The sequence below is a fragment of the Pantherophis guttatus genome, chromosome 3 (assembly GCF_059756535.1).
Source record: "Pantherophis guttatus breed Tessera chromosome 3, ASM5975653v1, whole genome shotgun sequence".
Classification (NCBI taxonomy): domain Eukaryota; kingdom Metazoa; phylum Chordata; class Lepidosauria; order Squamata; family Colubridae; genus Pantherophis; species Pantherophis guttatus.
Genome location: NC_142065.1, coordinates 91,358,330 through 91,385,439, shown reverse-complemented (window position 1 = coordinate 91,385,439; position 27,110 = coordinate 91,358,330). Strand labels below are relative to the sequence as shown.

At 34.8% G+C, this 27,110-nt stretch overlaps 2 protein-coding genes across 18 annotated transcripts in view; both read left to right on the top strand.

Annotated features, from left to right (window-relative positions):
- Positions 1–16,158, top strand: part of WDR47 (WD repeat domain 47) — a 41,401-nt gene extending 25,243 nt beyond the window's left edge. For 3 of the 8 annotated variants that reach the window (XM_034437415.3, XM_060690072.2, XM_034437417.3), the window contains 9 exons: positions 168–398; positions 1,858–1,933; positions 5,164–5,324; positions 7,107–7,187; positions 9,760–9,929; positions 11,686–11,856; positions 12,138–12,269; positions 12,792–13,010; positions 14,742–16,158. In XM_034437415.3, the coding sequence (XP_034293306.1) occupies positions 168–398; positions 1,858–1,933; positions 5,164–5,324; positions 7,107–7,187; positions 9,760–9,929; positions 11,686–11,856; positions 12,138–12,269; positions 12,792–13,010; positions 14,742–14,884 (1,384 nt within the window). In that variant the 3' untranslated portion in view covers positions 14,885–16,158. The remainder of the gene's footprint in view (positions 1–167; positions 399–1,857; positions 1,934–5,163; positions 5,325–7,106; positions 7,188–9,759; positions 9,930–11,685; positions 11,857–12,137; positions 12,270–12,791; positions 13,011–14,741) is intronic. The other 5 variants (XM_034437418.3, XM_087890029.1, XM_034437419.3 and 2 more) reach the window with 3 other exon arrangements.
- Positions 16,159–17,877: 1,719 nt separating this feature from the next.
- Positions 17,878–27,110, top strand: part of CLCC1 (chloride channel CLIC like 1) — a 37,771-nt gene continuing 28,538 nt past the window's right edge. For 3 of the 10 annotated variants that reach the window (XM_034437407.3, XM_087890022.1, XM_034437412.2), the window contains exons 1-6: positions 17,878–18,129; positions 21,279–21,413; positions 22,699–22,812; positions 24,156–24,266; positions 25,236–25,457; positions 26,277–26,417. In XM_034437407.3, the coding sequence (XP_034293298.2) occupies positions 18,031–18,129; positions 21,279–21,413; positions 22,699–22,812; positions 24,156–24,266; positions 25,236–25,457; positions 26,277–26,417 (822 nt within the window). In that variant the 5' untranslated portion in view covers positions 17,878–18,030. Of the gene's footprint in view, positions 18,651–19,381; positions 19,493–20,414; positions 20,457–21,278; positions 21,414–22,698; positions 22,813–24,155; positions 24,267–25,235; positions 25,458–26,276; positions 26,418–27,110 lie in introns of those variants that run through there. The other 7 variants (XM_034437409.3, XM_087890025.1, XM_087890027.1 and 4 more) reach the window with 6 other exon arrangements.

Here is a 27,110-nt window from a genome sequence, read left to right as displayed (position 1 = left end):
TACTTCTGGGTTGCCAAATAAAATGTTAGCAAAAATGTTGACAATTCATTAAATAGTGATAGTTGCAAAAGAAAAAAAACACATTTTAAGCTAATTTTAATTTTCCTTCTGACTGGATTACTTCTTGCAGTTTATGAGTAAATAATATTTTTTTATATGTCCTACAGGTCTATCCAAAAGTTGGGTGAATTAAACATGGGCATGGATAATCTGGGAAATGATGTGCAGACACTAAACCAGCATTGCAATGGGACCAAGGGAAATGTATCCATTCCTCCAGATTCTAGTCAGACAATAGCTGGTGATAATACAAACATTAACACAAGTACACCTCAAAAATTTGGCTCCAGTAATCAGATACCATCTCTTGAAGAATCACCTGTCCATGGAAATCAGATGTAAGTAGACAAATATTTTTGTCACTATCAATAGCAATAGCACTTAGACTTACATACCGCTTCACAGTGCTTTACAGTCCTCTCTAAGCGGTTTACAGAGTTAGCATATTGCCCCCAACAATCTGGGTCCTCATTTTACTGACCCTGGAAGGATGGAAGGCTGAGTCAACCTTGAGCTTGGTGAGATTCAAACTGCTAAATTGCAGGCAGCCAGCAGGCAGCAGAAGTAGCCTGTAATACTGCATTCTAACCACTGTGCCACCCCAGCTCTGTGCTTTGGGAGGGGAGTGCCTTGGTCAGTTTCTGATTCCTGGGGGCTGCATAGTCAACTCCCTATAGGTTTCTTGGCAAGATTTTAGAAGTGGTTTGCCATTGCCTCCTTTCTAGGGCTGAGAGAGGGGAGAGGGTCCCCTTTCAAAGAACCCATTTAATATGTGGAGATTTAGTCTAAAGGCTGTTTGAGCCAGGCTGAAATCTGAAAAGTGTGTTTGTTTGTTTATTTATTTGAATAATATTGTCTTCAAGGTTGGGAGAGAGGCATTTGGGTTTTGAGTAGACAATATCTTCATTAAGGCCCAATCTATATTGAGGTTCCCTCCCAAGACTATATGAATCCCAGTGGTGAAATTCAGCCGACTCTATCCGGATCGCATGATCTGGTAGCGCTAGCTGCGGGAGGCTCCACCCACCCATCCGGATGTCGTCATGTCCCGTTTTTTACCCTCTGCGCATGCGCAGAAGGCTCTTGTGCATGCATGGAGGAGGTGCGCATGCTCACATTTGCGAACCAGTAGCGAAGGTAAGTGAGTACCACCCCTGATGAATCCATGTGGATTCATCAAAATTAGATTAGTGGCATATGTTTCCAGTTCGGTCCACAAGGATCTGATGTGGGATTTCTGTTTTCATTAGGGACATAAAAGTTTTTATTATCAACAGACTCCAAAGACACAAAAATCCCAATTCCAATTTAAGTATAATTCTAGCTAAATAGCAAAATACTTCAAATTCCTGAAGACTATCAAGCTATTCCTGCACACTTTTAGAATTATTGATTGCAAAATTTGCATTATTTTCACTTCAGGGAGAAAGCCCTGTTAGATCTAAAAAGAATTTGAGTTTACTGCTGAAAAATCATATATGAAATTTTAAAACAAAAGTGCAAAAAAGAACGGAGGACAGCAGCAAGAAGGCAAAGGAAGTTAGAACAAAAAAAGGGACTTCAATAGATGATTTTATTGAAAGTGGTCTGCAATAATTGGGTGTAATAATGAAAGTTAAGTTAAAAAATGCATGTTATGCAAATATTTCAATAAATCTTATATCAGTCTTCTAGTGTTCTGAGCCTCTTTCCTTTCAATTATATCAGAATGGATCATGTTTCTGGTCTCTAAATTTTAAAAAGATAAAAATATATTTATCTCATTATGTTGGATTTAATTTTGTGCATTTAAAACAGTGTGCCAGACCATGCTGCCATTCAGGGACAACATGAAGATTCTTCAGGGAGTGTAAGAAAACCAAGAAGTGATGAGGTAGGATTTCACTGTGATTTATATAGCAAGACTCAGCTCTTTTAGATCTATTCTCACATGCAACTATTTAGATTATATTTTGAAATCTGCTATTGTCTTGGCATTTATGAAAATATTTAAACATTGTTTGTTTAATGATTTATTGATTAATTGTGCCATTGAATCACTGTTGATTGTTAGCAACCATATAGACATACCTTTTCCAAGATGATCTGTTCTGATCCTGACTCTTCAGCTCCCACATTGGTGTACTCAAGGTTACTATAATTGAATGCACCTTGTAGCTGATTGTCTTCTTTTTTTTCCATGTTTCCTAGCATTATGGACTTCTCAAGAGAGATGGGTTTTTGTATAAAATATGTCCAAAATAAGTAATTTGAGTCTAGCCATTTGTGCCTCTCATTTAGTTCCATAATCCATTCATTTATTTTTGTGGGATATCCACAGTATTCTTAACAGTCTTCTCTATTACCAACAAAAGATAGAAGTATTCTATCTTGTTTTTTCAAAAGCCAACTTTTGCTTTTACAGAATGTCAGAATGTCATCTTTGCCTGCATGATTCTGATCTTTGTAGGTATAGACTTGTCACAGCATCTGAAAATACTTTTTAAGCAGTTTATTGCTACCCCTCCACACCAGGTGATAGTCTGTGACATATTTCTTGGTTTTACTGTTGGTGATTGATTCTAAAAGGCAGGACTATACTATTTCAGTGTGCTCATCATTAGCTCTAATGCTGGTTACTGTAGCTGTTGTCATTAACTTGATCTTTATTTACTTAATTTTATTTAGTTTAATATTTAATTGTAGTCCTGTTTACTTCCATTTAGCTTCTAGATCATTTGCATTTTCAGCTATCAAAATAATGTCATCAGTATAGCATAGAATATTGATGTTTCTTTGTCCAGTGTTAAACCATGCTCTCGTTTTCCTAATGCAACCTCGCTCAGCATGTATTCAATGTATAGGTTTAAAAAATAAAGACAGACTTTACAGCTTGCCTTGTTTCTTTACCAACAGGGAGCCAGTCTTTTACAATGTTCCAGCTAGATTATGCCTTCCTATCCTGTACATAGATTTCTCATTAAGACAATAAGGATTCGTATTTTCCTAAGGACATTTTACAGCTTGACATGGTTGACCTGTTATATTAAAGGATTGTCTGGGAAATCTAATTGATATTATTTGATCATTGATTGGATTGTGCCCAACTATTGTCCTTGCTATATCCTTTCTAATTACTGTATGTAAACAAAAATGCTCCTTCTTTGTTTTTCATGTCCTAAGTAGTAAACGATAAGAGCTTTGGACTGAAAGTGTCAAATTCCAATCCATTTCAATTAGCTGAATTAGCTGATTGAAGCTAATTAGCTGAGATATCAATGTGTTATTTGATTTACTTAATTGTTTATTGTGTTGAGCTTTTCCACTCCATTCTTCCTGAGTTCAACTATGCTTTTGTAGCTTCAGATTTTTTTCCCCCTTGATGGCAACTTCAGCAGCTCAACATCCAGAAGGATTTAACCTAGTTGTATTATAAATACCATTAATATGCCAAAAGATCCTTAGCTCTTCCTCAGTAACATGTTGAGCACCATCCAAGATAAGGGGGCATGATCCAACACTCTACTATAAATCACTTTATCTGGTCCAATCATGTGGTTTTAGCTGAACAGCTGGGATTATCTTTGTACTTTGGGTGATCCTACTTGGAATATACAGTTTTGACATATATTGCCAGTGTGCTTCATTTTTCACTCCAAGAAACACCTCAATCATGCTGAAAGAGCATAGCAGGATGCAGTCTGAAATGTGCTAGTTAATATTCTGTTATTTATTGTTATAATAGGATGACATCTAGTGACAGTTGTAAATATCAGAAAAAAATGGGCTCAAGTTTCTAGTATTATCTGATCAGATCATAAATTTATATAATCATAAACACTGATGGAATAGACATCTATGCTTTGTAGAATTCTACATCTGGTGTATTACACCAGATTGTGCAAAAAATAGCAAGATTATAGTGCAAGATTATAACATTATACAACATGTTTGATATGTTATACAATATATGACATTATATTATTTGTATAAAAATTTGGAGCTTCAAATTATTAGCTGAATCATATGATGCATGTTTTGATAAAGGTATCATTAAAAGATAAATCTATTTAACATGGAACTTTAAATCAGTTACCATCATTCCGAATATTACAATCCAGTTAAGATATCTCTATGCTTGCAGCTAAACCATTTTTTTTTACTGCTAATGGGTGGATATAAAATGTTTCACTGCTAATGTATTACTTTATTATTGATTGCTAAAATGAATAGTTCATGTTCCAAAAATGGCTGAAAATTCAATGACCAGGTTAGATCATTTTTTTTCATATTTTATGGCTATATTGCAAAGCTCCATCATTTTGAAATGTGATTTATAATAGAATGAAACTAATTCTAAAAGCTGAGTTTGTTTTCTAATCTTCTATTTTGATTAAACATTACAGCTATCTTTGCATATGATAGCTGCTGCAAAGGTACTTTATAGTTCTTATTACAAAATATGTATATTTTTATTAGAAAGTATATACTTTTCCTTCTGCAAAAGAATTAGTAATCATATGGAGTATTGATGTCCAAAATAACTTCATATTTGAAAATATATATATATTTAAATAAATATATAAATAAAAAACCATTTAATTTAATTTGGAAGTGATTTTTAGATTTTAATTCTATGTATTAGTTTGTTCCACATCTAAAATTTAGATTTCTCTGAACATAAATTTAATTATAATAAAGTTTAATCTAAACAGAGATATTTAATTTTGAAATGACCTGTTAAATAACAATGAGCCTTTCCTTTTTCAAACAGAAATTACTAGAAATTACTTTTTTAGTTTCATGATTTAATATACAGTGTTAATTATTGCTACTAATATTTACATACTAACTGGATTTTCACAGTGACCTACTTTTTTAAATGATACAAGATACTCAGTTATATAAAACTAATGAAATATTAAAAAATCTTATCTAGTCTCATTTAATTCTGTGTTGTTATACATTTCCTGTTTATTCATCTTGTGTTTTATTTATATTTCTCATTTGCCTTTTTTGCTTTTTCAAAAGTGTTTAATAAAAATATGATTTTAAAAACATTAATTTTTATACTTGCTTCCTAATAAAAATAAATTTCATATTTATATTACTGTTTTTATTCAGCAGGATGACAAATCAAAGAAACAGTTCATTTGTATCAATACTCTAGAAGATACACAAGCTGTCAGAGCTGTGGCTTTTCATCCAAGTGGCACTCTGTATGCTGTTGGCTCTAATTCCAAAACTCTGAGAGTCTGTGGCTATCCAGAGCTCCCAGATTCAAGGTACAAATAATATATTGGATTTTTCTCATCATTTGCCATGCAATATTTGCATCCATGTTTGCTCTGCTTTTTTGTTGCTCTTTTCTCACCATTTATTTTTAGCTTACTGATATAAAAATACCACTAGAATATTATCTGAAGTATTTTATGTATATAGGTCTACTTAGATTTATTTTTCACGCTCAAGAAAACATCATTGGGTTCAATTTTTCCTTTCAATAGCAATCGGAAATTCCATTAAGCAAAGAATTGGTACAGTTTTGCCTATTTTTTATTGGGGGATTTTTATTAATGCATTGACTAAACCAGTGATTCTCAATCTGTGGTCCACAAACCCCTGGGGGAGGCATTTATGTCACCACTGGAGGGCCGTGAAGGCTTGAAGAAATGTTATGATTCAAATCTTGAGTTAAGTCTTGGGGGTCCGTGGCCATGAAAGACATTTAAAGGGGGTTTGTGATAAAGAAAAAGTTAAAAACCACTGGACTAGAAGATATAGAGTACAATATACAATGCATTTTAGTCATTTTTAAGGTAGGTGATTGTAGGTCGTGGACATTTTATTTTTGTGCCCTTGAGTCATTTAAGAGAAAGTGATTGACTTGGCTTTGTGCCTAAAATGGAACTAAAACTCACCAGTTTTTAGCCTGCTGCCTTATCTACTCCACCAAACTGGCTTTCTAGATGACTTTAGTACCAATTCATAATTTCTTAAGGTTGTTGTTGATGCTAGATGAAGCAGACTAAAAGCAGGTCTTTTTTCTGGTATATCTTTCTCTGGGAGATTAGCTCAACACACACACACACACACACACACACACACACACACACACACATATATACACACACAAACTTTCAGTAAAATTCCTAATTGGATAAATATCTTTAGTATCCAGTAATAAATAATGAAAACCATCAATTCATACTTTATTTTAATAATATGATATAAATGACTTTTTAACATAATAGCCTAAATAACAATCCTGTGAGGTGAACCTTTATGAAGGTTGCAGCATCCTATGATCACATGATCATCATTTGTAGCCTTTATAACTTTATAGCTTCCAATAAAATCAATGGGGAAGCCAGCAGAAAGTTGGAGGATGCAATAACATGATATTTCACTTAATGACCTGCAATGATTCACTTAACAATTTCAGTGGAACCAATGTTGTAAGTCATTGCAGTCACATGACCTTTCACTTTATAATAGTGTTGCATAGTGAGAGAGCTGTCGGTCCCAATTGTAGTCGGAAAATGAGGACTACCTATAGGTTCTTTCCTCTAATTTTGATACCAACAATTAAATTATCATGCACAAATGACCAATAGCAGGCCTTATATTGGTGACCTTAATGAACAAGTAGTTCCATTAAAGTCATTGTGACTACTGAAAATGCATTTGGAATCATGATTCATTTCTCATTTGTACCTTTCTATAAAGTAAGAAATTTAGAAAGTAAGAAAGATAATTTTTAATTGGTTCAATGATTCCATCATTCTCACTGAGTTTCTTCAATCTCCATTGTCTTGTGTGGCTGCCAAGCATGGCAAAGGGACCCAATATTGACTGTGCCTTAGATAACATGACTTGCTGCTTCTTCAATTAGTTGTCAGTTTGCTGTATAAAATATTGCCCCAGTGTGTGTTTTTGTGTGACCCATCACAAGCCCGCTTTCACCATGTGAAACTGAAAAAGTCATAAGTGTATTAACTCAAATAGGATATCTTGTGAAGTGTGTTCCTAGTCTCTTTGTAACTATTTGCTTATATGTTGTTTAGCTCCTCCACTGCTGTTCCTCAAAAACTCGTATTTGACTTAGGCAGATCTGCGCTCTCTTCTTCTGTAAAGATGACAACAAAGTAACTAGTATATTTATTTACCTACACTTTGGAATCTTTAGTTCATTGGTGGGGGTGGTGGGTTCTTTTGGCTTTTTCATTATGTGCTTTCCCACATCTAAATATACTGCTGCTCTATATATTTGGGCTGTTTTTTCTCCACGTTTTATAACTTAATACACCACTACACTTTTCAGCTTCTGTATCATGGTTCTTTTTTTTTTAAATGCTACTTTAAAACTGTCTTGATTATATTAGCTCTCTGTTGCCATATTAGCATCCTCTTTTATTTGCTCAGTATACAGCCGAGTAGTAACATTACATCATTACTTTTATATACATTGTTTACATATATACATTTTACAGCTACCTGTAAATGATTGTCAAATGTCTCTTTCCTTGGGACTGTATTGGTTATGGTTATGCTTGTATAAAAAAAGAAAATAATGCTAGGCATTATTACACTTTCATTAGCATTACAGTTATGAGCCATTGTGTCTGCATATGGCTAAATTGGTTTTCTTATACATTAATTTGTTTTGGCATATAATACTTTGCCTTCACTGTCTCAAATATATTAGAAGTGGTTTAAGAAAATAAATGTTAATCTTTCTTTCCACTTTAACTGTATAGACTGCAAAAAAAATTTTTGATAGTCCAGTTGTATAAATTAATCTTTGCTCCTATAACATTAAGAAGTGGATCTGTTCTGTTGCATACTGTATATTCTAACTATAAATAAGTAAATAAATTTGTTGTTTTGTTCTCTGAATATAATGGTGATAAATGATGCTGTTCAAGGAAAGGGCAGTTATGGAAAAGTTCTTTCATAAAATTGAACTTGTGCATTCAAAAAAATCCCAGAAACAGCTTCACAAAGGAGTGTTAATATGGATTGGATTGGATTGGATTGGATTGGATTGGATTGGATTGGATTGGATTGGATTGGATTGGATTCACTAGCTAGGTAGTGGATTTTATTTGAAGAGTGGAATCATTTCATTCCTAATTCAGCAAGTTGTTGTCTCAATGGAACAAAATGTAGAGCAGAGAGTAAATCTCTTTTTATTGATTGAACTGCATATGAGTTGTAATAGATCAGCAAGTACTACGACACTATATTGATTTACATTAGCAACACAGATTTACTCTATAAATCCTACTATTCTGCTTAGATGCAGAAAATTTTGGATTCCTGGAAGTGGATGTTATATGTGAAAAGACATATATAACATTGGTTCCTGAACATTGGATTTGGGAGATCAAAAAATTCCTGCCCTGCATTAGCCCAGTGTTCCAAGATTTGGGTTCCATAGAACTTTTGGGGAAAAAACATCCTCTTATTTTTTTAAAAAATCTGTAAATTGCAACAGGATATGCAATTGATTCAGTCATGTTTTTATAGGAGAATGATATAGTAGGTGTATATATTTTGCTGGAATGCAGAACAAGCTAGGAATATACAAATTATTTCAAGGTTTACTCTAACGTGGTCCTAATGTAGATATATTGATGTGAAAATAAGGGTAATAAACTGGAAATGCTTTAGTTTAAAAGCCAGCCTAGGTAAGATGTGAAAGTTAAACAGTTTTGAAGCATAGCTAATAAATCCCAAATTGGAAAAAGACAAAGATCAATAATTTCTTGCCAAGATTCCCCATATCCTCTTTTTATTTTGATGCAAATATATGAATAGCCTTTTACTTGGAATTAATAAAAATTTCAGCGAATGAGTTTAGATTGGAGAAAAGACAGGCACCAACAACATGCTGTAATTTGGAATTACATCAGGGAAGCAATGAAATACCCATTTTACATATTGCTTCCCCAATCATTTTATCAGTGCCTCCTTTCCATTTATTGTAGATCTATAAGACACACAAAGACTGATGGATCTTGTAGCATAAAATACAATTTTACCACAGTATAAAACTTTTTTAAAAAATACATTTAGTTAAGTTTAAAATGAAGATAATTTATAAACAGCTAAATTAGATTGCAGTCCTTTATATTCATCACTGATCTTTTTGAGATTTATTTCTGAATGGATATGTAAATAACTGTATATTGTTGATTTAGATTATAGAATGTGAGAAAGAAATTGCAAATCAAACACTTCTAATTCCAATATATTCTTTCATGACATACCAAAAATATAGATATTAATGATGGTGCTTTGTTTGCTTTCTTTTTTCTTTTTCTTTTTAAAAACAGACAGTTGACACATACATTTAATAAATTATTACTATTATTATTTAGAGGTGCTCACAGTAGTCAGATCAATGTTTAAATATATAGCTGTTTTCATATTCACTGAAAATTAACTATTTTCAACTCAACCTTTATGATCAGATACATTTCTGCTATTTATTTTTGTTTTATATTTAAGAATTTTTTTGTGTGTGTGTTGTATTTCCTTAAATGTATTTTAACCATTTAAAATTGTTTTGGTGAAAATAATTACTCTTTTCCGATATTCTTATTAAGTCAGAAACTATTGTAGTTGGCTTTATTTGTTCACACATATGTGTTTATGCACATAAAGACACAGTGAAGAATGTAATAATCTTATAATGTTTATAATATTTTTTAGTGATAATAGCACTCCTAAACAACCCGTCGTTCGTTTCAAACGAAACAAACATCACAAGGGATCGATCTATTGTGTAGCATGGAGCCCCTGTGGACAGTTGCTGGCTACTGGTTCCAATGACAAATATGTTAAAGTGCTGCCTTTCAATGCAGATACGTGTAATGCCACTGGTAAGTGCAAGCAGTTATAAACTTTAATAAATCTGAACACTGGTGATAGAAGAAAAACAAAATAGTTCTTGCGAATAACATAGTTGAATAAAAACTAGCTATTCTTTTCAATCTGAAACATTTTCAGAAGGAGTCATTGATAAATCCTAATTCTGAATAGCATCTTTCTGTCTGAATTTCTCCTTTCCTAAATTAGAACAGAATCAATTTCTCTCTGTCTCTATTCCAGGGGTGAAATGCTCCCGGTTCGGATCGGATCGCTGGATCCAGTAGCGATGGAGGCGGGTGGTTCAGAGAACCAGTAGCAAAAATCTCTGTGCCCCCCCCCCTCCATGCCCAGCTGAGCCGCGCGATCATCAGAGTCTGGTTTTTTTACTTTTAAAAGCATTTTTTCTACAACCTCTTCGGCCGAAAAAATGCTTTTAAAAGTAAAAAAAAAAAGCCTCTGATGATCACGCGGCTCAGCTGGGATCGTCAGAGGCTTTTAAAAGCATTTTTTCTACAACCTCTTCAGCCGAAGAGGTTATAGGAAAAAAAAATGCCTTTAAAAGCCTCTGGCGATCCCAGCTGAGTTGCCTGATCGTCAGAGGCTTCTAAAAACATTTTTTTCTGCAACCTCTTAAGGTTGTAGAAAAAATGCTTTTAAAAGTTAAAAAAAAAAAAAGTTGGCCACGCCCACCCAGTCACATTACCACCACCATCACCAAGCCACGCTCACAGAACCGGTAGTAACAAATTTTAGATTTCACCCCTGCTCTATTCCCTACCACATACACATTATATACAAATTTTATTTATTTGTTTGTTTGTTTGTTTATTTCTCGCACTTTTATGCCACCCAACTCCCAAGGGACTCTGGATTACAAATGTTGATGAATGGCAAAAATGATGAATTACTGTATTATAGATGACCTGAAATATCTTTAGGTTTTTGTGTACAAAAATGTTTAAATCAGGTTTTGTCTGTATTCACGCAATAATGACTCTGCCCCAAACAATGGATAGTACTCATTACTTTTTCCTCAAAACTGAGTATTCATTGTTAGATGACACTCCTTTTCTTTCAATTAGTGCAGGATAGAAAAAGTAAAATGCAGCAATTATCCTGACAGAATAAGATATTTTCAGTTATTCATTATTAATCATGGCAGTTTATAGGTGTTTACTGAAATTATTATTAGATAATAATTCTTGCATATGAATGCCTTTTAGGGCCATTTGCCATTTATTAACTTCTTTAATGGATTAATGGGGACACAGCTTCCTCCATTAATCCACTAAACTGAAGTTTACTATAATTTAGTTTTTACATGGCAGCCTTAAGATATTGACAGACTCTGTTGCTATTTTCTGCAATTGGACTCTCTTAAAAAAAAATATAATTGGAGTTTAGTAAATTCCATTTTAATTACCTAGAATTTCTCTGTGTAAATTTTGCTCCAGCACAACATGAAGCCCACTGTTGGGAAAGAAACAAATTTCTCTTACTAATTAAATATTTATACAGATTCCTGCTATGTTGCCAGGTAAGCCTGATAGTCCTTTTCAAAACCACAGCCTTCCCTGGCTGAAGTTTGCTAAAACACAGTAACTATATATTTTGAAGAATTTTAGTAGGTCTATTTGTTTCTCAGCTTTTCAAAACCAAGCTTTTGCTTATTTTTACATTGTGTCATAAAATTCTTTAAATGGTTAGTAAACCTATTCTGTACTAAAAATGTATTTGCTTATATATTTCCTGTTTTAATGCTTTTAGGGCCAGACCTGGAATTTAGCATGCATGATGGAACTATTAGAGATCTAGCTTTTATGGAAGGTCCTGAAAGTGGTGGTGCCATTTTAATAAGTGCTGGAGCTGGTGACTGTAATATTTATACCACAGATTGCCAGCGAGGGCAAGGTCTCCATGCTTTGAGTGGCCATACTGGTATGTTAACAGCTCATCAGAATCATTAGCTTTACAGTCTTGCTTTATGAAAAGTTTAATAAAGTTTAAAATGCATACTGTACATTAAAAACATAAAAAACTACAAGTGTCTCCTATAGTATCCCTTGTTGTGGCTTAAAAGTAACTATTTCTTAATTAAACTGCTTAGAGAGGGCTGTAAAGCACTATGAAGTGGTATATAAGTCTAAGTGCTATTGCTATAGGTGTTAATAGTTTTTTAAAAACTGCAGTGAATACAAATTAATATTTCTTATATGCAGGTCACATTTTAGCACTTTATACATGGAGTGGATGGATGATAGCATCTGGATCCCAAGACAAGACTGTGAGATTCTGGGATCTCAGAGTACCAAGTTGTGTTCGAGTTGTTGGAACAACATTTCACGGAACTGGTATGCTTACTGATATTGACCTAAAACACTTATTGGTGGTAGCTGTTCAAAATATTTATTGTGCAGAAGATGGAGATTATCATGGTAAAAGAATAGCTTCTTCATAAATTTGAGTAAATACTGGGAATCTTTAGACATCTAACACTATTATTAGAGGGACATTTCAAATAATTATACGGAATGTTTATTTTATAAATTGTATATTTAATGGTCAGTATTCCAGTCTCATATTATATGAAAGACCTTTTTTTAAACTTGTAAAATAACTTGTTTAAAATTTTTACTGATACATGCTTTTATTGACAAGCATGTTTAGCATTCTCAAATCAGTCAAATGTTCCAGGTTTTTTCAAACTTGCAAAGACAGAATCAGATCTTACATTATTGTACAGTTGATCCTATGTTAACACCAATATAATTGTTAAATGCATCTGACATTGTTTTGACGAGTCTTAGAAAATCTACATTAGAATCTTGATTTGAAACCAGATGTAGAGTACATAATGGGTCCTTTTCTTTCAGGCAGTGCTGTTGCATCTGTAGCAGTAGATCCTAGTGGTCGCCTTCTAGCTACTGGACAGGAAGATTCCAGCTGTATGCTTTATGATATTCGTGGTGGGCGGATGGTTCAAAGTTATCATCCTCATTCCAGTGATGTCCGTTCTGTTCGCTTCTCCCCTGGGGCTCATTACCTTCTCACAGGATCATATGACATGAAAATAAAAGTCACAGACCTGCAAGGTAATTTCACTTCTGAATGATTTCTAAATAGCACAAATGTTCCCCATCTCTATCTTTAGGTCAACTTCATAAATTTTATTAGATTTTTTTATCCCACCTTTAGTATTTTTTATAAATAATTCAAGGCAACAAATATGCCTAATACTCCTTTAACTTCCTATTTTCCACTCAGCAATCCTGGTGGTTTGGCTGAGAAACAGTAAATGGTCCAGAATCACCCAGAAAGCTTTCATACCTAAGGCGGGATTAGTATCAAGTCTCTTGGTTTCTCACCAGCACCTTAATCATTGTACCAAATATTTATCTAACTGATCCTTATATAAAATATGTGCCATTATGGAAAACTATATCTGTCTCCTTTAATTTCTGGAATTCAATAGTAGAATTGCTAGTGATTTCTGAAAAGGTTTGGTTCTAGCTCATTGATTTTAGCATAAACTCCTTTAAGTAGGTTGTGGGTTTATGTAGGATTAAGTAGTTTGTAGGTGCACACCACATGGAGACTTTCTGTAACAATTAAAATTTTATTTGCATTTTCTCTTTTGTTCAGTACCATGCAGCGTAAAAATTTTTTTATTTTTAAAACATTGTTAAACATTATACAAATTATTGAATTATCCATATACTATGCAATTTTAAATGCAATTTAATTGCAATCCATTATATTTTTATGATTTGATGGTAACTTCTGAGATTGAAAAAAAACCCATTAAAAATATATGTGTAGATAGTATAAAGATAAAGGTTCCCCTTGCACATATGTTCTAGTCGTTCCCGATTCTAGGGGGCGGTGCTCATCTGTTTCAAAGCCGAAGAGTCAGCACTGTCCGAAGACGTTTCCGTGGTCATGTGGCCGGCATGACTAAACACCAAAGGCTCATGAACACTGTTACCTTCCCACCAAAGATGGTCCCCCTTTTTCTACTTGCATTTTTACATGCTTTCAAACTGCTAGGTTGGCAGATGCTGGGACAAGTAACGGGAGCTCACCCCGTTACAGGGCACTAGGGATTCAAACCACTGAACTGCCGACCTTTCGATCGACAAGCTCAGGGTCTTAGCCACTGAGCCACTGCATCCTCTTAGATAGTATAGTTTATTACTTATTTTTGAAGAGCTAGATATAGAATTATCTGTTCTGTAATAGATGAAATGAGGGAGTGGAAAGCATAATCCATCTGATCTGTTTCAGAGTACAGCTTTAATGATCTTGAACTAAACAGTATTAACGAAGTTTATGTGAAAAGCAGGAGTGAAATGCTTCCGGTTCGGACCGGATCACCTGCTCCGTTAGTGATGGAGGTGGGTGGTTTGGAGAACCGGTAGCAAAAATCCCTGCCCCCACCCCCCCATTGCCCAGCTAAGCCGTGCAATCATCAGAGGCTTTTTTTTTAATTTTTAAAAGCATTTTTTCTACAACCTCTTTGGTCGAAAAAATGCTTTTAAAAGTAAAAAAAGGCCTCTGATGATCACGCGACTCAGCTGGGATCATCAGAAGCTTTTAAAAGCATTTTTTCTACAACCTCTTCAGCTGAAGAGAAAAAATGGTTTTAAAAGTTAAAAAAAAAAGTTGGCCATGCCCAATCAGTCATATTACCACCCCCACGCCCACCAAGCCACGCCCACAGAACCAGTAGTAACAAATTTTACATTTCACCACTGGTGCAAAGATAAATGGCGGTGATATGCACACATCCTATAAGCAATATTTATTCTAATTATTTTTCATAGGTGACCTTACTAAGCAGCTACCAACTATGGTAGTAGGGGAACATAAAGACAAAGTGATTCAGTGCAGATGGCACACACAGGATCTTTCCTTCTTATCATCATCTGCTGACAGAACTGTCAAACTCTGGAGTTATAACGTATGAATAAAGCACAGATCCACAAGACAACTGGAGTGTCTATAAAAAAAGCAGCATTTGAGCAAGAGGATGCATCCCACAGAAATTTGGTTGTTACGAGATGTTGGTGTGTTGGTGTGGATTATTATTTTTCAGTGCTTTCCATGTGATCTCATGCTGCTACAACCTACTGTAGTCTTGTTGCTGAGGTTTGTTACAAGAGCTCTTGCAAAGTCAATGTGCACTCCAAAAGTTAATTTTATTTATGTGTTTACACTTTGTGTTATTTGCATTCCCTGGTCTTTGTCTCAGTGACAATATTTTTTTAAAATTCAGTTTGAATTAGAGTTCAAGGAAATTCACATGCAATATCATAGCATCCACACAAATAAGTCTTGTTATGCCATGCTGTACAACATTGTTTACATCTATCTTAATTAATGGTCCAAAACCTTACCCATCGAAGTTTCATTTAATACATTTAATTATGAACTCTAAAGATGGTTAAAGATGAGCTGACTCTTGATCATAGTAACTATCTAGAGATTGAGATATATGATTCTCAGTTTGAGATGTTAGATTATGTTCAAAATTCAAGCTTTTGGTAGAAAAAACATTGGTGTGAAGAGACATTAGCGTTACTGAATGCGAATGCAACAAAATACCTCTGTGTAATGTAGGAAAGCAAGCACACTATTAGGTGTGGTTGGTACATGATATCAGTGGCTATAATTCTTCCTACAGAGGCACGTATGTGGAAGTATTGTGTATGCAGTTAGGAATTTTTCTGAAGTTGCTATAATTACTAATTGCATTGTTGAAAAGAAAATTAATATATTAAATTGCCCATTCCTCAGCATTGCAAAACAGTATAGTAAAATGTTTCAAAATATCCTCTGGTTACACACAGTTTTCTCCTGTGTATATATAGAATACCATACAAATTTTAAAGGCAATAGCATGGCTTGAAATGCTATGTCTGCATGATAATCTAAATTATTTCCCAGTTCAGAAGTTTATTTGGAACTTTTAATTTCTTGCACTGACTATATAATATAGTTGCAATTTTATTTCTATAGAGTATTATGTTCATGTATTGTTTTATATTTTCATATTGTACATTTATATTGCTTTTAAATTAAATTCTTAAATATTTGAATTATTTATTTGAAGTAAAATTTAAGGCTTGGTTCTAATATATGCTGTGCACTGTAGCAAGATCTTTTGAACTGTCATTAAAAAAAAGTTGAGGTTACTATAGAAGTGTATATGTACTTAATTCAATAAAGAAAGTGAAGCTACATGTTTTTTCTTGCTTCATATGGAAACAACCACCATGTACTTGCATATAGGAAGGTATATGAATAAGACGACAATCACATTTTTACCAAAATAACCTGAGAAATGCATTACCCACAGATAGGGTGACCCACATTTTTCATGCTATTTTGAATAAAAATTCAAAGACTGCTTATGCTTGGATGGGCTTATCTGTGCATATTTATTGGAAATATCTCTACTTTTGAAAACTTTATCATATATACTTACAGATAAGCCCATCCCCAAAAAGCCAAACTTAACTTTTAAGGTGCATTTTGGCACCTAAAATTCTTGGCTTATCCTTGAGTATATATGGAAACCAAAATAGCAGAATAAAGCTTTACAATAATAGCAGCAATGTAAAATTCATCTGAATAATAAAGATGGTTATTATGTATTCATTTAAAAGCCCTCTGAATTTCTTAACACCTATGTAAAAAGCCAGATTAATATAGTGATTAAGTCACCAGGCTTGAAACCAGGAGATCGTGAGTTCTAGTCCTGCCTTAGGCACAAAGCCAATTGAGGGATCTTGGCCCTTCACTCTCTCATCACCCTAGCAAGCAGGCAATGGCAAACCACTTCTAAAAATCCTGCCAAGAAAAATGCACAGACTTGTCCAGGCAGTTGCCTAGGCCAACTCTAATTCAAAAGCACAAACAAACAAACAAATTGAAAAAAATAGCAAGGGAAGGAATCTTGCATCATCCTGTGGACTAATATTCCATAAGGCTAGGAGAAAAACAGAAAAGGTTGTCTTTTGTTCAGGGATATTTATTCAAGAATCTGCTTTTTTATAGCTGATCAGCAGTTTTATAGTTGATCCTGATCCCCACAATGCATGGCCAACCAATGAAATGCTTCCAAACAGATACTCTCCTCTGACTATTTAAGATCAGCTTTGCACCTCCATTCAGCTTCCCTACTCATGGGTATATTTTCAGACTTTTTCTTTCATGTAGCCGAAAAGTGCCCTCATATCTGATACATATTTATGATTAACTGAGTGAAAATAAGAGTTACTGTAGATCTCACAATATTACATTTTATGCAGTCTTAATTGGACTTTATCCCTAAAGTAGATAAATTCTCTAGCCTCCTTGTCAAAATTTATTATGAGTAATGAAAAAGCTACATTTATATTTTGCCCGATAACAAAGGGATTTTTGGAATTCTACAAGAAACAAATATCACACAAATTTGGATACCAAACGCAAAATATATCTGTAATCCTAACTTTTAAAAAACTGATTTTTGCAGCTAATTGTATCAAAATGCTTGGTGAATAGAAAAGACCTTATCTGCTACCAAAATGTCCAGGAAACCCCCCACATGAAATTCCAAGGAAGATGTGATTTACTCCTCATGTCTTATCAAAAGACTTTATTTTGATAGTTGTATACCTAACGAACTCAATTCACTTTAAGCAGATCCTTTAAAATAGTCCCTAATTCCAGGTAGACGTGGTATATACAGCATAGGAGAGAATCTTTTTAACAAGTTTGGTCTCAAAATGATTTCAGCAATAAAAGTTAAGGAGACTGTAGAATGCACTGTAATCCTAAAAACCTCTTAAATTAAGAGACCTGTTCTCGTGGCAAAATCATTGAACTGTAAAAAAAAAAAAAAAAAAGGATGGGTCCATTTTCCTTCCCCTAATATTTAGCTTTACCCAGACCCATCTTCCTAGTATCAGCGAGGTCGCAAAGCAGCCCGCCTGTGATGTCGACAGCAGTTCCTCTCTATCTCGTTCAGTCACAACTTGGGACCCAGAGCAGAAACATCCAGATAACCCCGAAGCTTTGCTCAGCAACCCTCTTATCTCAGCAACCGGACATATTATATTTCCCGAAATGCAACGCTGGGCGTTCACATCATCAGCGTCTGCATTTCAGGCGACAAAGCGCGAGTGGCGACGACGCTCCCAGCTCCGGCGGGCAGAAGCGTTTTGGGTAAACGGGCGGAGAGAAACAGTGGCGGGAGGAAGGCGGCGAGGGAGCTGGGCGGGCTGAGGCCACGGTCGGAAGGTGTGTGTGTGTGGGGGTGTGTGTGTGTGCAGACGAGGGATAAGCGGGGCCTTCTGCGCTCGCGGGGGACGACTCCCCGTCGAGTGCGGTTGCCGCACCCCACCTGCTTCTCCTCTTGCGGGTGCGCGCGCGTCTCTGTGCCCGCGCGCATTCTTTTTGAAGGAAAACATGTCCCGCTGGGAATTGTCAGCACGTTTTCCCGCCCAGTCAAAGGGCTTCAGCTTTTAAAATGAGCCTGCCGGTGTAGGGTGCGGCAGATTTTTCGGGAATCCGTATGATTTTTGTGTGGGGAAACTGACGGCGGATTTCCATTATCTGCAGCCAGGCGTCATGCATGCAATTCCTGCGGTTGCTGCGGCCTTCCCCTATAATTTCCTTTCCCAGGGCGGTTTTACCCTCTTCATATCTATGGCTTCAGGTCATCATAATAAAGAAAAGGACTAACAGTACATTTATTTGACACATATTAAAGAGTACAAGTAATCCTCGATTTACAACTTGTCGTTTAGGGACCCTTCAAAGTTACAATGGCACTGAAAAAAGTGACTTTCCACCGTTTTTCACACTTAGGACCGTTGCAGCCTCCTCCTGGTAATTGCGATCAAAATTTGGTCGCTTGGTAACTGACTCATATTTATGACGGTTGCAGTGTCCTGGGGTCATGTGATCACTTTTTGCGACCTTCCAAGCAAAGTCAATGAGGAAGCCAGATTCACTTAACAACCGTGTTACTTACTTAAAAACTGTACTGATTCTCTCAACTCTGGCAGGAACGGTCGTAAAATGGGGCAAAAATGCACTTAAACATTTCGCTTAGGAACAAAAATGTTTTGCTTAATTGTAGTGGTAAATTGAGGATTACCTGTATGTATCACTTATTGACTCCAGCAATTGAAAAGGATACGAAGGGGCATTGTTTGATTTGTACTCAAGTCTCCTGAATGGTCTGTAAATATGTTCATCTATTCGTTGAGTGGGTGTGTATTCTACCTTGCATTTGGTAGCTCAAGGTAGGGCAGGGAGCACTCCTTTCTCCTGTATCCCGCAACAACAACTTTGTGAGTAGGTGTGGCTCAGAGAGAGTGACTGGGAAAGTCACCCAGGGACATTCCACAACTGGCTGTTGAAACTGGCTGTTTTATACAGATAGTCCTCATTTATCATCTGTCTCGTTTAGCAACCATTCAAATTACAACAGTGATGAAAAAGAAACTTTACAAACCTTCACAGGTCTGTAAAGCGAAGGAAGGCTTAAATAAAATCGTAAGGACAGTCGTTGTTTCATTTAGTAAGTGTATGCACGTGGGATTGCATTACTACTTTTTAAAAATTATTATCATTTATGAAACTATGCTGCCCATCTCGTGGAGATGACTCTTCATTACTAATTTTCTCTCTCCCTATCCATCCCAACTTGAGGCTCTTCAAAGGGGAATAGAACTTCTATTATTTAATTTATTATTAAATTAAATTAAATCTATTATTTAATTTATTATTATCCCACTGTTATTTTTATAAATAAGGCGATGAAGGTATCTAATATTCCTCTCTCCTCCTATTGTCCTTTAAAGATCTGGAAATCCAATAAGAGTGGGCTATTCCTCCCAAAAATGTTTATTTGAGCAAATTCCCCCTTTTAAAGCAACAAAATATTTATATCAAATAACCATTCTCCTATTGTCCCCACAATAAAAGCACTGTGAGGTGAGATAAGCTAACAGGGTGACTGGCCCAAGGTCACTCAGCTGGCTTTCATTGCTAAAGCGGGACTTGAACTCACTGTTTGCCAGTTTCTAGCCTGGTGCCTATGACATCCTGTGAATAAGGGCAGGATTTGCTGGGGATGATGAGAAATATACTGTACTCAAAGCTATCTAGACGGTAGCAAATTGGGGAAAACTTTAATAAGTTTTCTAATGTATTCCATTTGGAATATTAATTTACAATTTTGTTTTGTAATTTTAGGATACCTGCTACACAGAACTGAACAATTTATCCATAGCATTTATCCATATATTGGTTTCTTCTTCTTTATATTATATGGGGTGCAGTGATCATATATTACAAAAGAAAGTCCTTTATTTCAGAAAACTACCTTAGATTTATTTTATTTAATTATTTGTTTTCTTGGTTTTGCTCTTGAATTTTCCTTTATAGAGCAGAGTTATAAACATGAACAATAATTCTTTATCCTTGTAAACCTCTTTCAGATTTTCCCGTTTTTCAAGTTTCTATAGTCACTGTATGCATAGGTAACAATTTTATTATTTTATAGTCTTGGCTCAAATAGGGTTTTTAATAATTTTTTGGAAGTGATACGATTTTATCTTTTTTAAAACTTCTACTGAATAGCCAGGCTCATCTATACAACTTAACAAAGAAGAAAAGACGTCAGTGTTATCATTATTTCATCACAGAGAAAAAATTTAAGAGTTGGAACTTCAGTTCTAAAGTCCCTACAATGTCTATTTGTAAGATTAATTACAGATAGCAGGCAGTGAAACAATAAGCACAAAACTTACTCTTGCAAATGTATCCGGTCTAGCAGACTGTAATTATTCTACTGATAGAAAGTATTATTTATTACGGGAGAGTGGGAGGAAGGAACAAACTTTTTTCTGCTCTTTTTCTTTTCATTTTTGTGATTGACTTGTTTTTCCCTATGCACAATTGAAACAATGTATTCTACATGAAGCTCTTCAAGTGAATTCTGAATACTAAATCATAGTGAAAATGAAAGCTGTTTAATCATTTCTCTTTCAATAGAGAAATCAAATATGGGGTTGTGTGATGTTCACTGATATTTATTCAACAGCATTGTGGAAATGAGTAGGGGTGGATTCTTCTCTGTTCAGCCTCCCATATTTGCCAAAAGGACGAAACCAAGATTGTTTATGTAAATAAGTACACAAATAATATTCCTCTTTTGAGCAGAGCTTGGGTCATGCATTGCTGGGAAATAGCTTGTTGTAGCCAGACAATTCAACAACTTGGAAAATATTGAGCACTAGATGGTTAAGTTTGCCCTGAAACTCCTGCATTTTGCTAAAATCATCCAATGTGCTCCCTGACAGAGGATGCTACTTTATTTGCTCCTGTATCCAGTCCTGCTGATAGGAAGGAGTGAAGCTCAGAATGATGATTGGATTGATCCAACAGACATGTTGAATTATGATGCAGCATCAGGAACAATGCGAAAGCCTGACGAGGTAAGTGTAGAGATATTGGAGTCGCTTTGGATAGTAACACTATTGTAATAAATAAATATTCTTTCTTTATGATGCAAATTCAAGATCATCACTTTAGGGTTAAGGTTAGGAGCTGTTTACCTTATCTTAACTTAGATATCAGAAATGCCTCCTTTTTTGGAGGCACAAAGTCATTAAATTTAAGAACATTGAGTTGAGCCTTAAAGCTTTGAAAACAGTTTTAAGAATCCTAAGGATCCACAAAAGAGAGGGTTTGAAGAAACTAGAATTTATTTTATTTTTATTTTATTTTACTTCAGATTTATATCCCGCCCTTCTCCCTAGGGACTCAGGGCGGTGTACAGCCAAGTAAAAACACATAAATACATAATACATAGATTAAGAACAGATTAAAAGGAAATATCTCAATTTGGCCCACAATTTAAAAAGACAAATGAATTTAAAATCATTTAAAATCATTTAAAAGGATTTGTTAGGCCAGCCCGGCTTGTTGAAAAAGGAAAGTTTTAAGGGAACGGCAGAAGGCACGAAGGTCTTGGATTCTCCTTATCTCTGGGGGCAATTGATTCCAGAGGGTGGGAGCCCCCACAGAGAAGGCCCTCCCCCTGGGGGTCACCAGCCTGCATTGCTTGGCTGATGGCACCCCGAGGAGGCCCTCTCTGTGGGAGCGCACGGGTCGATGGGAGGTCGTCAGTGGCAGAAGGCAGTCTCGAAGATAACTAGGTCCTATGCCATGGAGCGCTTTAAAGGTGGTAACCAACACCTTGAAGCGCACCCGGAAGACCACTGAGAGCCAGTGCAGCTCGCGCAGGAGCGGTGTTATGTTATTGAATTGATATTCAGGCCTTCCATTTCTGTTTTTTTTAAAATTAACTCCCAATACCATAAATCATGTGTACATTAATGTGCTCACTCAGAAATCTATGTGGACAGAAACACTTTTGTATGTATTATTCTGAGCAGCCTTTCTGCATTTTAATCACTCCCCATTCAAACGTGTACAGTTTTCACTGCTATCAGGAGAAAAAACATTTCAAAGCTCCTGACTATGAAGAATTTTTTGATGAACATCAGTGAACTGTGGACAATAGTCACCATAATCAGAGAGGAGAGACCTCAATAGGATCATAATTGATATTGTTGACCAATTTGCTGTTCAACTGAAACTAGTATGTAGTTTTGTTGATCTCTACCTTGGATATATATCTAACTGTATATTTTTTGTAGAAATAAGCAGAATGAAGCAGCTTCACTGTTTAATATTAACAAATGATTAAAATTGCAGCATGTGAATCAGGATAATTTTGAAAATAATAGATTACCATCAACAAAAGTGGCTGAAGAAAATCTAATGGAAATTTCCAGGTGCCAAACAAAACTAGATTCTGTAACTCATAAGGTTAGTTTACATGCATGCCAGTTGACTATGTATATTTTTAATAAAATATTGCTTACTTGTTACTTGAATAAATTCTGACCTTGTTAAAATACCATTTTTATATTTGTAGATAATATTCCATATTTTTTAAAATAATTGCTGTTAATGGTCATGGATATTTTCAGCTAGACACCTACAGCTGAAATTTTTCAGCATACATTTTGTTAGACATTTCAGAGTAACACAACAAAGAAAAAGAACGAAGAAAAGGGATGAAAAAAAATACAAATGAATAAACAAGATATTTACAAATATCAAAGTTATAATTTTACAGCATATCATTATTTAATTGTGAATAACTAAAGCTTAAAAATTGCTATTAAGTCTAAAGAAGCATAAATATCAATAACTGTGGTCAGCAAAATATAAACCACAGAATTATAAATGAAAATAAATCCTATCTATTCATATCTTTTTTACTAGCCATATTAATTTATTTGTTTTGTTTTCCTTGTTTATTTTATTGTTCTAGTATTTTATTTTCACTTTGTTTAAACTTCCTTTTTATTTCTTTGGGTTTTTTTTTATAGTTGTGAGCTGTCTAGAGTAGCCCCATGGAGAGAGAGGTGGCAAATTATTTTATTATTATTATTATTATTATTATTATTATTATTATTATTATTATTATTATTATTATTTATTATTATTATTATAATATCTGGAGGTTTTCTAGACTAGACAACAATTTGACCAGGATGCACAATTTGAGCAGGGGATTTGACTAGATGACCTTATAGGTCCCTTCCAGCCTTGTGATTCTATTTTCTATATTACTAAAAATCTGCTCTAATTTTGAAATCCTATAAAATTGAAATATAGATTATTTGCATAATGAAACCCAAATTTTGGATGTGATACAAATCCGTGTATTAAATTGTAATCTAGAAATGGTTTTCAATTAGAATAAATTCCGTGTTAATTTACTTTTAAAATATGAAATTAGTCTGATCTTAAAGCATACTCCCATAACTTGGTTAGTTGTTTTTCCATAGACAGGATCAAACATCCTTTCTAAGGAAAAGCATATACTATCCTTGCAGCAATTCCCACATATACAGCTAATTCAGTACACTTTGAACAAATGTATGTTTTATATGATTATACTATATGATTTAGTAAAATATAATCAAAATATCTCAGGTTGAAATTTCAATTTTAAAATTTGTTTCATTCTGGTTTGAATATTTTCCAAAGCTTTTGAGTTTACAGTATTACTACCAGATGCTAAAGATTGATCAGATCTGCTTGTTATATTTCCATCAATTTATACCAGAGATAACTCTGGAGGACTTTATTTTTTTCAGCTTGATGAATATGAAAAAAAATATAAAGTAAAATTACATGAAAGCAACAGCATTCATGTTTTTAGAAGATACTTGAACAAGATTTTAAATGAAGTTGGAAGACTTGGACTAGTGAGTACCTAAGAATCAGTTAAGAATTTTGAGCACTTTTATTGATATGTGTGTTCTCTCGTTGCTAAAGTACATGAGTTTGAGTAACTTAACTGCCCACCTTAAAAAAAACTGGTCTATCTAACAAATGGCATATATCAGTTAAGAAGCAAGCTACAAAGGTAGAGGGCAGTTGTTTGAGGCCTTAGTTTGCTTGATTTACATGTGTAACAATTTGAGATAGAATTTGAGAAAGTCTTGGACTTGAGTCCTTCTTAACTATGTATGAAAATCAGCATGATCAAGTACTTAGGGTGATGCTGATGCCATTAAGTGGATGCAGAAAACCTTCTTGGGTGATGGACACTTTTGGACTCCTCTGATCACATTATGAGTAAACTCGCAAACAAGTATTTGCCAAGCAAAGGTACAAATATTTACAGGTTGATGCTGCAGTGGGCTTAGTGAGTCATGAAAATACTTAAAGGTGAACTCAAGTTTGCAACTTCACTGAAGAAAATTATCTGAGTGGCTGAGCTGAACTTACTCCCGATGTTTATTATCTGAGTTGCCCACAATGCCTGGGTGAGGCCCAAAAGGAAATGTAAATGATTCTGAGGCTGGCACTTACTTTGGTTGACTTTATGGTACAGTAGTTTTTAATTTAATATTTTGCTTTAACAATGCAGTAATACTAAGTTTTACATGCTTTCAGGGCACATTTGGCTGGTGCCTGCTACAACATCCAAACTATACTGTGATTGGGGATAGTAATGTAACATCTTTAACATTCAGTGTATTTTGTAGCCAAACACACATTTTCTTTAATCCTCATTCTGGAGAGTAGTTTTTGATGACTATGCTTGATCCTTTGAAAGGCCACCCAGTCAGGATTTAGCTTATGACTGACCAGCTGTGATTGTTTTGCATGTATTTATTTTGCAAAAGAGTTTTGGCTGCTTTGATTATTTTGTGTGTGTTTTATTTTAGCCCAATGATAATACCAGGGAAGTGCATTATGATGCTGAGATCATTCTCACCAGACAATCAGTTAATGAAATTAACAAGTTCCTTAAGGAAGAAGACTGGAAATCTGCATCTCTAGATGAAGCTGTTAATAGTATCCTGATTAATTGTAGACCTCATGATTATGAAGCATGGAAATGGAAATTTGAAGACACATTTGGGGTTGATCCATATAATGTCTTCATGGTAAGGGAAGCTTTCTGAAATACAATGTCTTATGAATGGTAAATATAGCATGAGTAACAAAATGGTTACTTTTTACCCCTAATGCTAAATTCGTTTTAATGATAGTGTGGTGGCTCATGTAGTTAGGACCCTGAGCTGATGTTTGATTTGCTGCCGCAGGATGGGGTGAGCTCCCATCACTCACTCCAGCTCCTGCTGACCCAGCAGTTCAGAAGTGGCAAATGCAAGTAGATAGATGGGTAACATTTTGGTGAGTAATTTAACAGGGACATGAAAGGAGCACTCAAGTAGGTATCCCCTGGGCAATGGCGATGTCATCCTTTCAACCCGGAATCTTTTTAGTGCTCCCGATATGACTGTAGTAGTAGTTTTAATGATGAACAAGCTACAAGGGAAATGCACATCATACTAAACAGAAATCAACAAACTACACACCAATAATATGAGAACAACTTAATTTTATGTGATTTTTCTCAATAGTGATGAAGCACCTCAATTTTTTGATTTATTTGTTCAAAAATGAGCAAAAAAGGAAGAACAATATGAGCTAGATAATTTTCTCATCATAAATAGTTTCCCGCTGGGAGTTCAGGAGAATTCGTGATTGCACTGTCTACTTGAGAATGCAAAAACAAAGTGAGATGAAGCATCTCCCAGTTCACAATGCATTATCACAAGTTACAAAAGATGATAATAAATCATACTTATTTAAATTCAGTTTATTCAGCATATTTTTAATCACAAGATAGAAATGTGTCTGTTGAAATTAATAAATTCTGACCAACTGCATTCCTGTATTCATTCTTATTTTTCCAAAAGGTTCTTTTGTGTTTAGCAAGCATCTTAGTCATTATTGCAACAGAATTATGGACGCATGTTAGTTGGTTGACTCAGATGAAGCGTCTTATGATCATCAGTTTTCTCATCAGTTTTGGATGGAACTGGATGTACCTCTATAAGGTAAACAATTTTATAGAATTTATAGAGCCACAGTGGTTAGAATGCAGTACTGCAGCCTACTTCTGCTGCCTGCCTGCTGCCTGCAATTTGGCAGTTGGAATCTCACCAGGCTCAAGGTTGACTCAGCCTTCTATCCTCCTGAGGTCGGTAAAATGAGGACCCAACTAGTTGGGGGCAATATGCTGACTCTATAAACCACTTAGAGAGGGCTGTAAAGCCCTGTGAGGCAGTATATAAGTCTAAGTGCTATTGCTATCTCTCTCTCCCTCCCTCCCCCTCCCTCTCTCCCTCCCTCAAAAAAAAAAAAACCTTGCACATTATGGTACCCACTGTTTAATTGCATATTGTCCAGCTTGACTGAAACATTTAATGAACTTTTTAAAATATAAATGTTAATGCATATTAATGAAAAAAGATTAAAAGAGTATACTTGCAACTTACATTTATTTTTTAACAAAGTCACAGTATAGTTATTCAGAATTTTTTGTTTATTATTTTGTGTTTTGTATGATTCCTAACAATGAACTTTTTTGTCATATAATGAAGGAAGTTGTAGAAAGATTGTTACCTAGACCATCCCTTACTTATTTTTACATGATGTTATCATAGTGTTTTTTATTCTTTTCTAATGGATTATAACCTGTCACGAGATTTCTTAAATAACTCTCATAAATATGTAAGATAAATAAATCA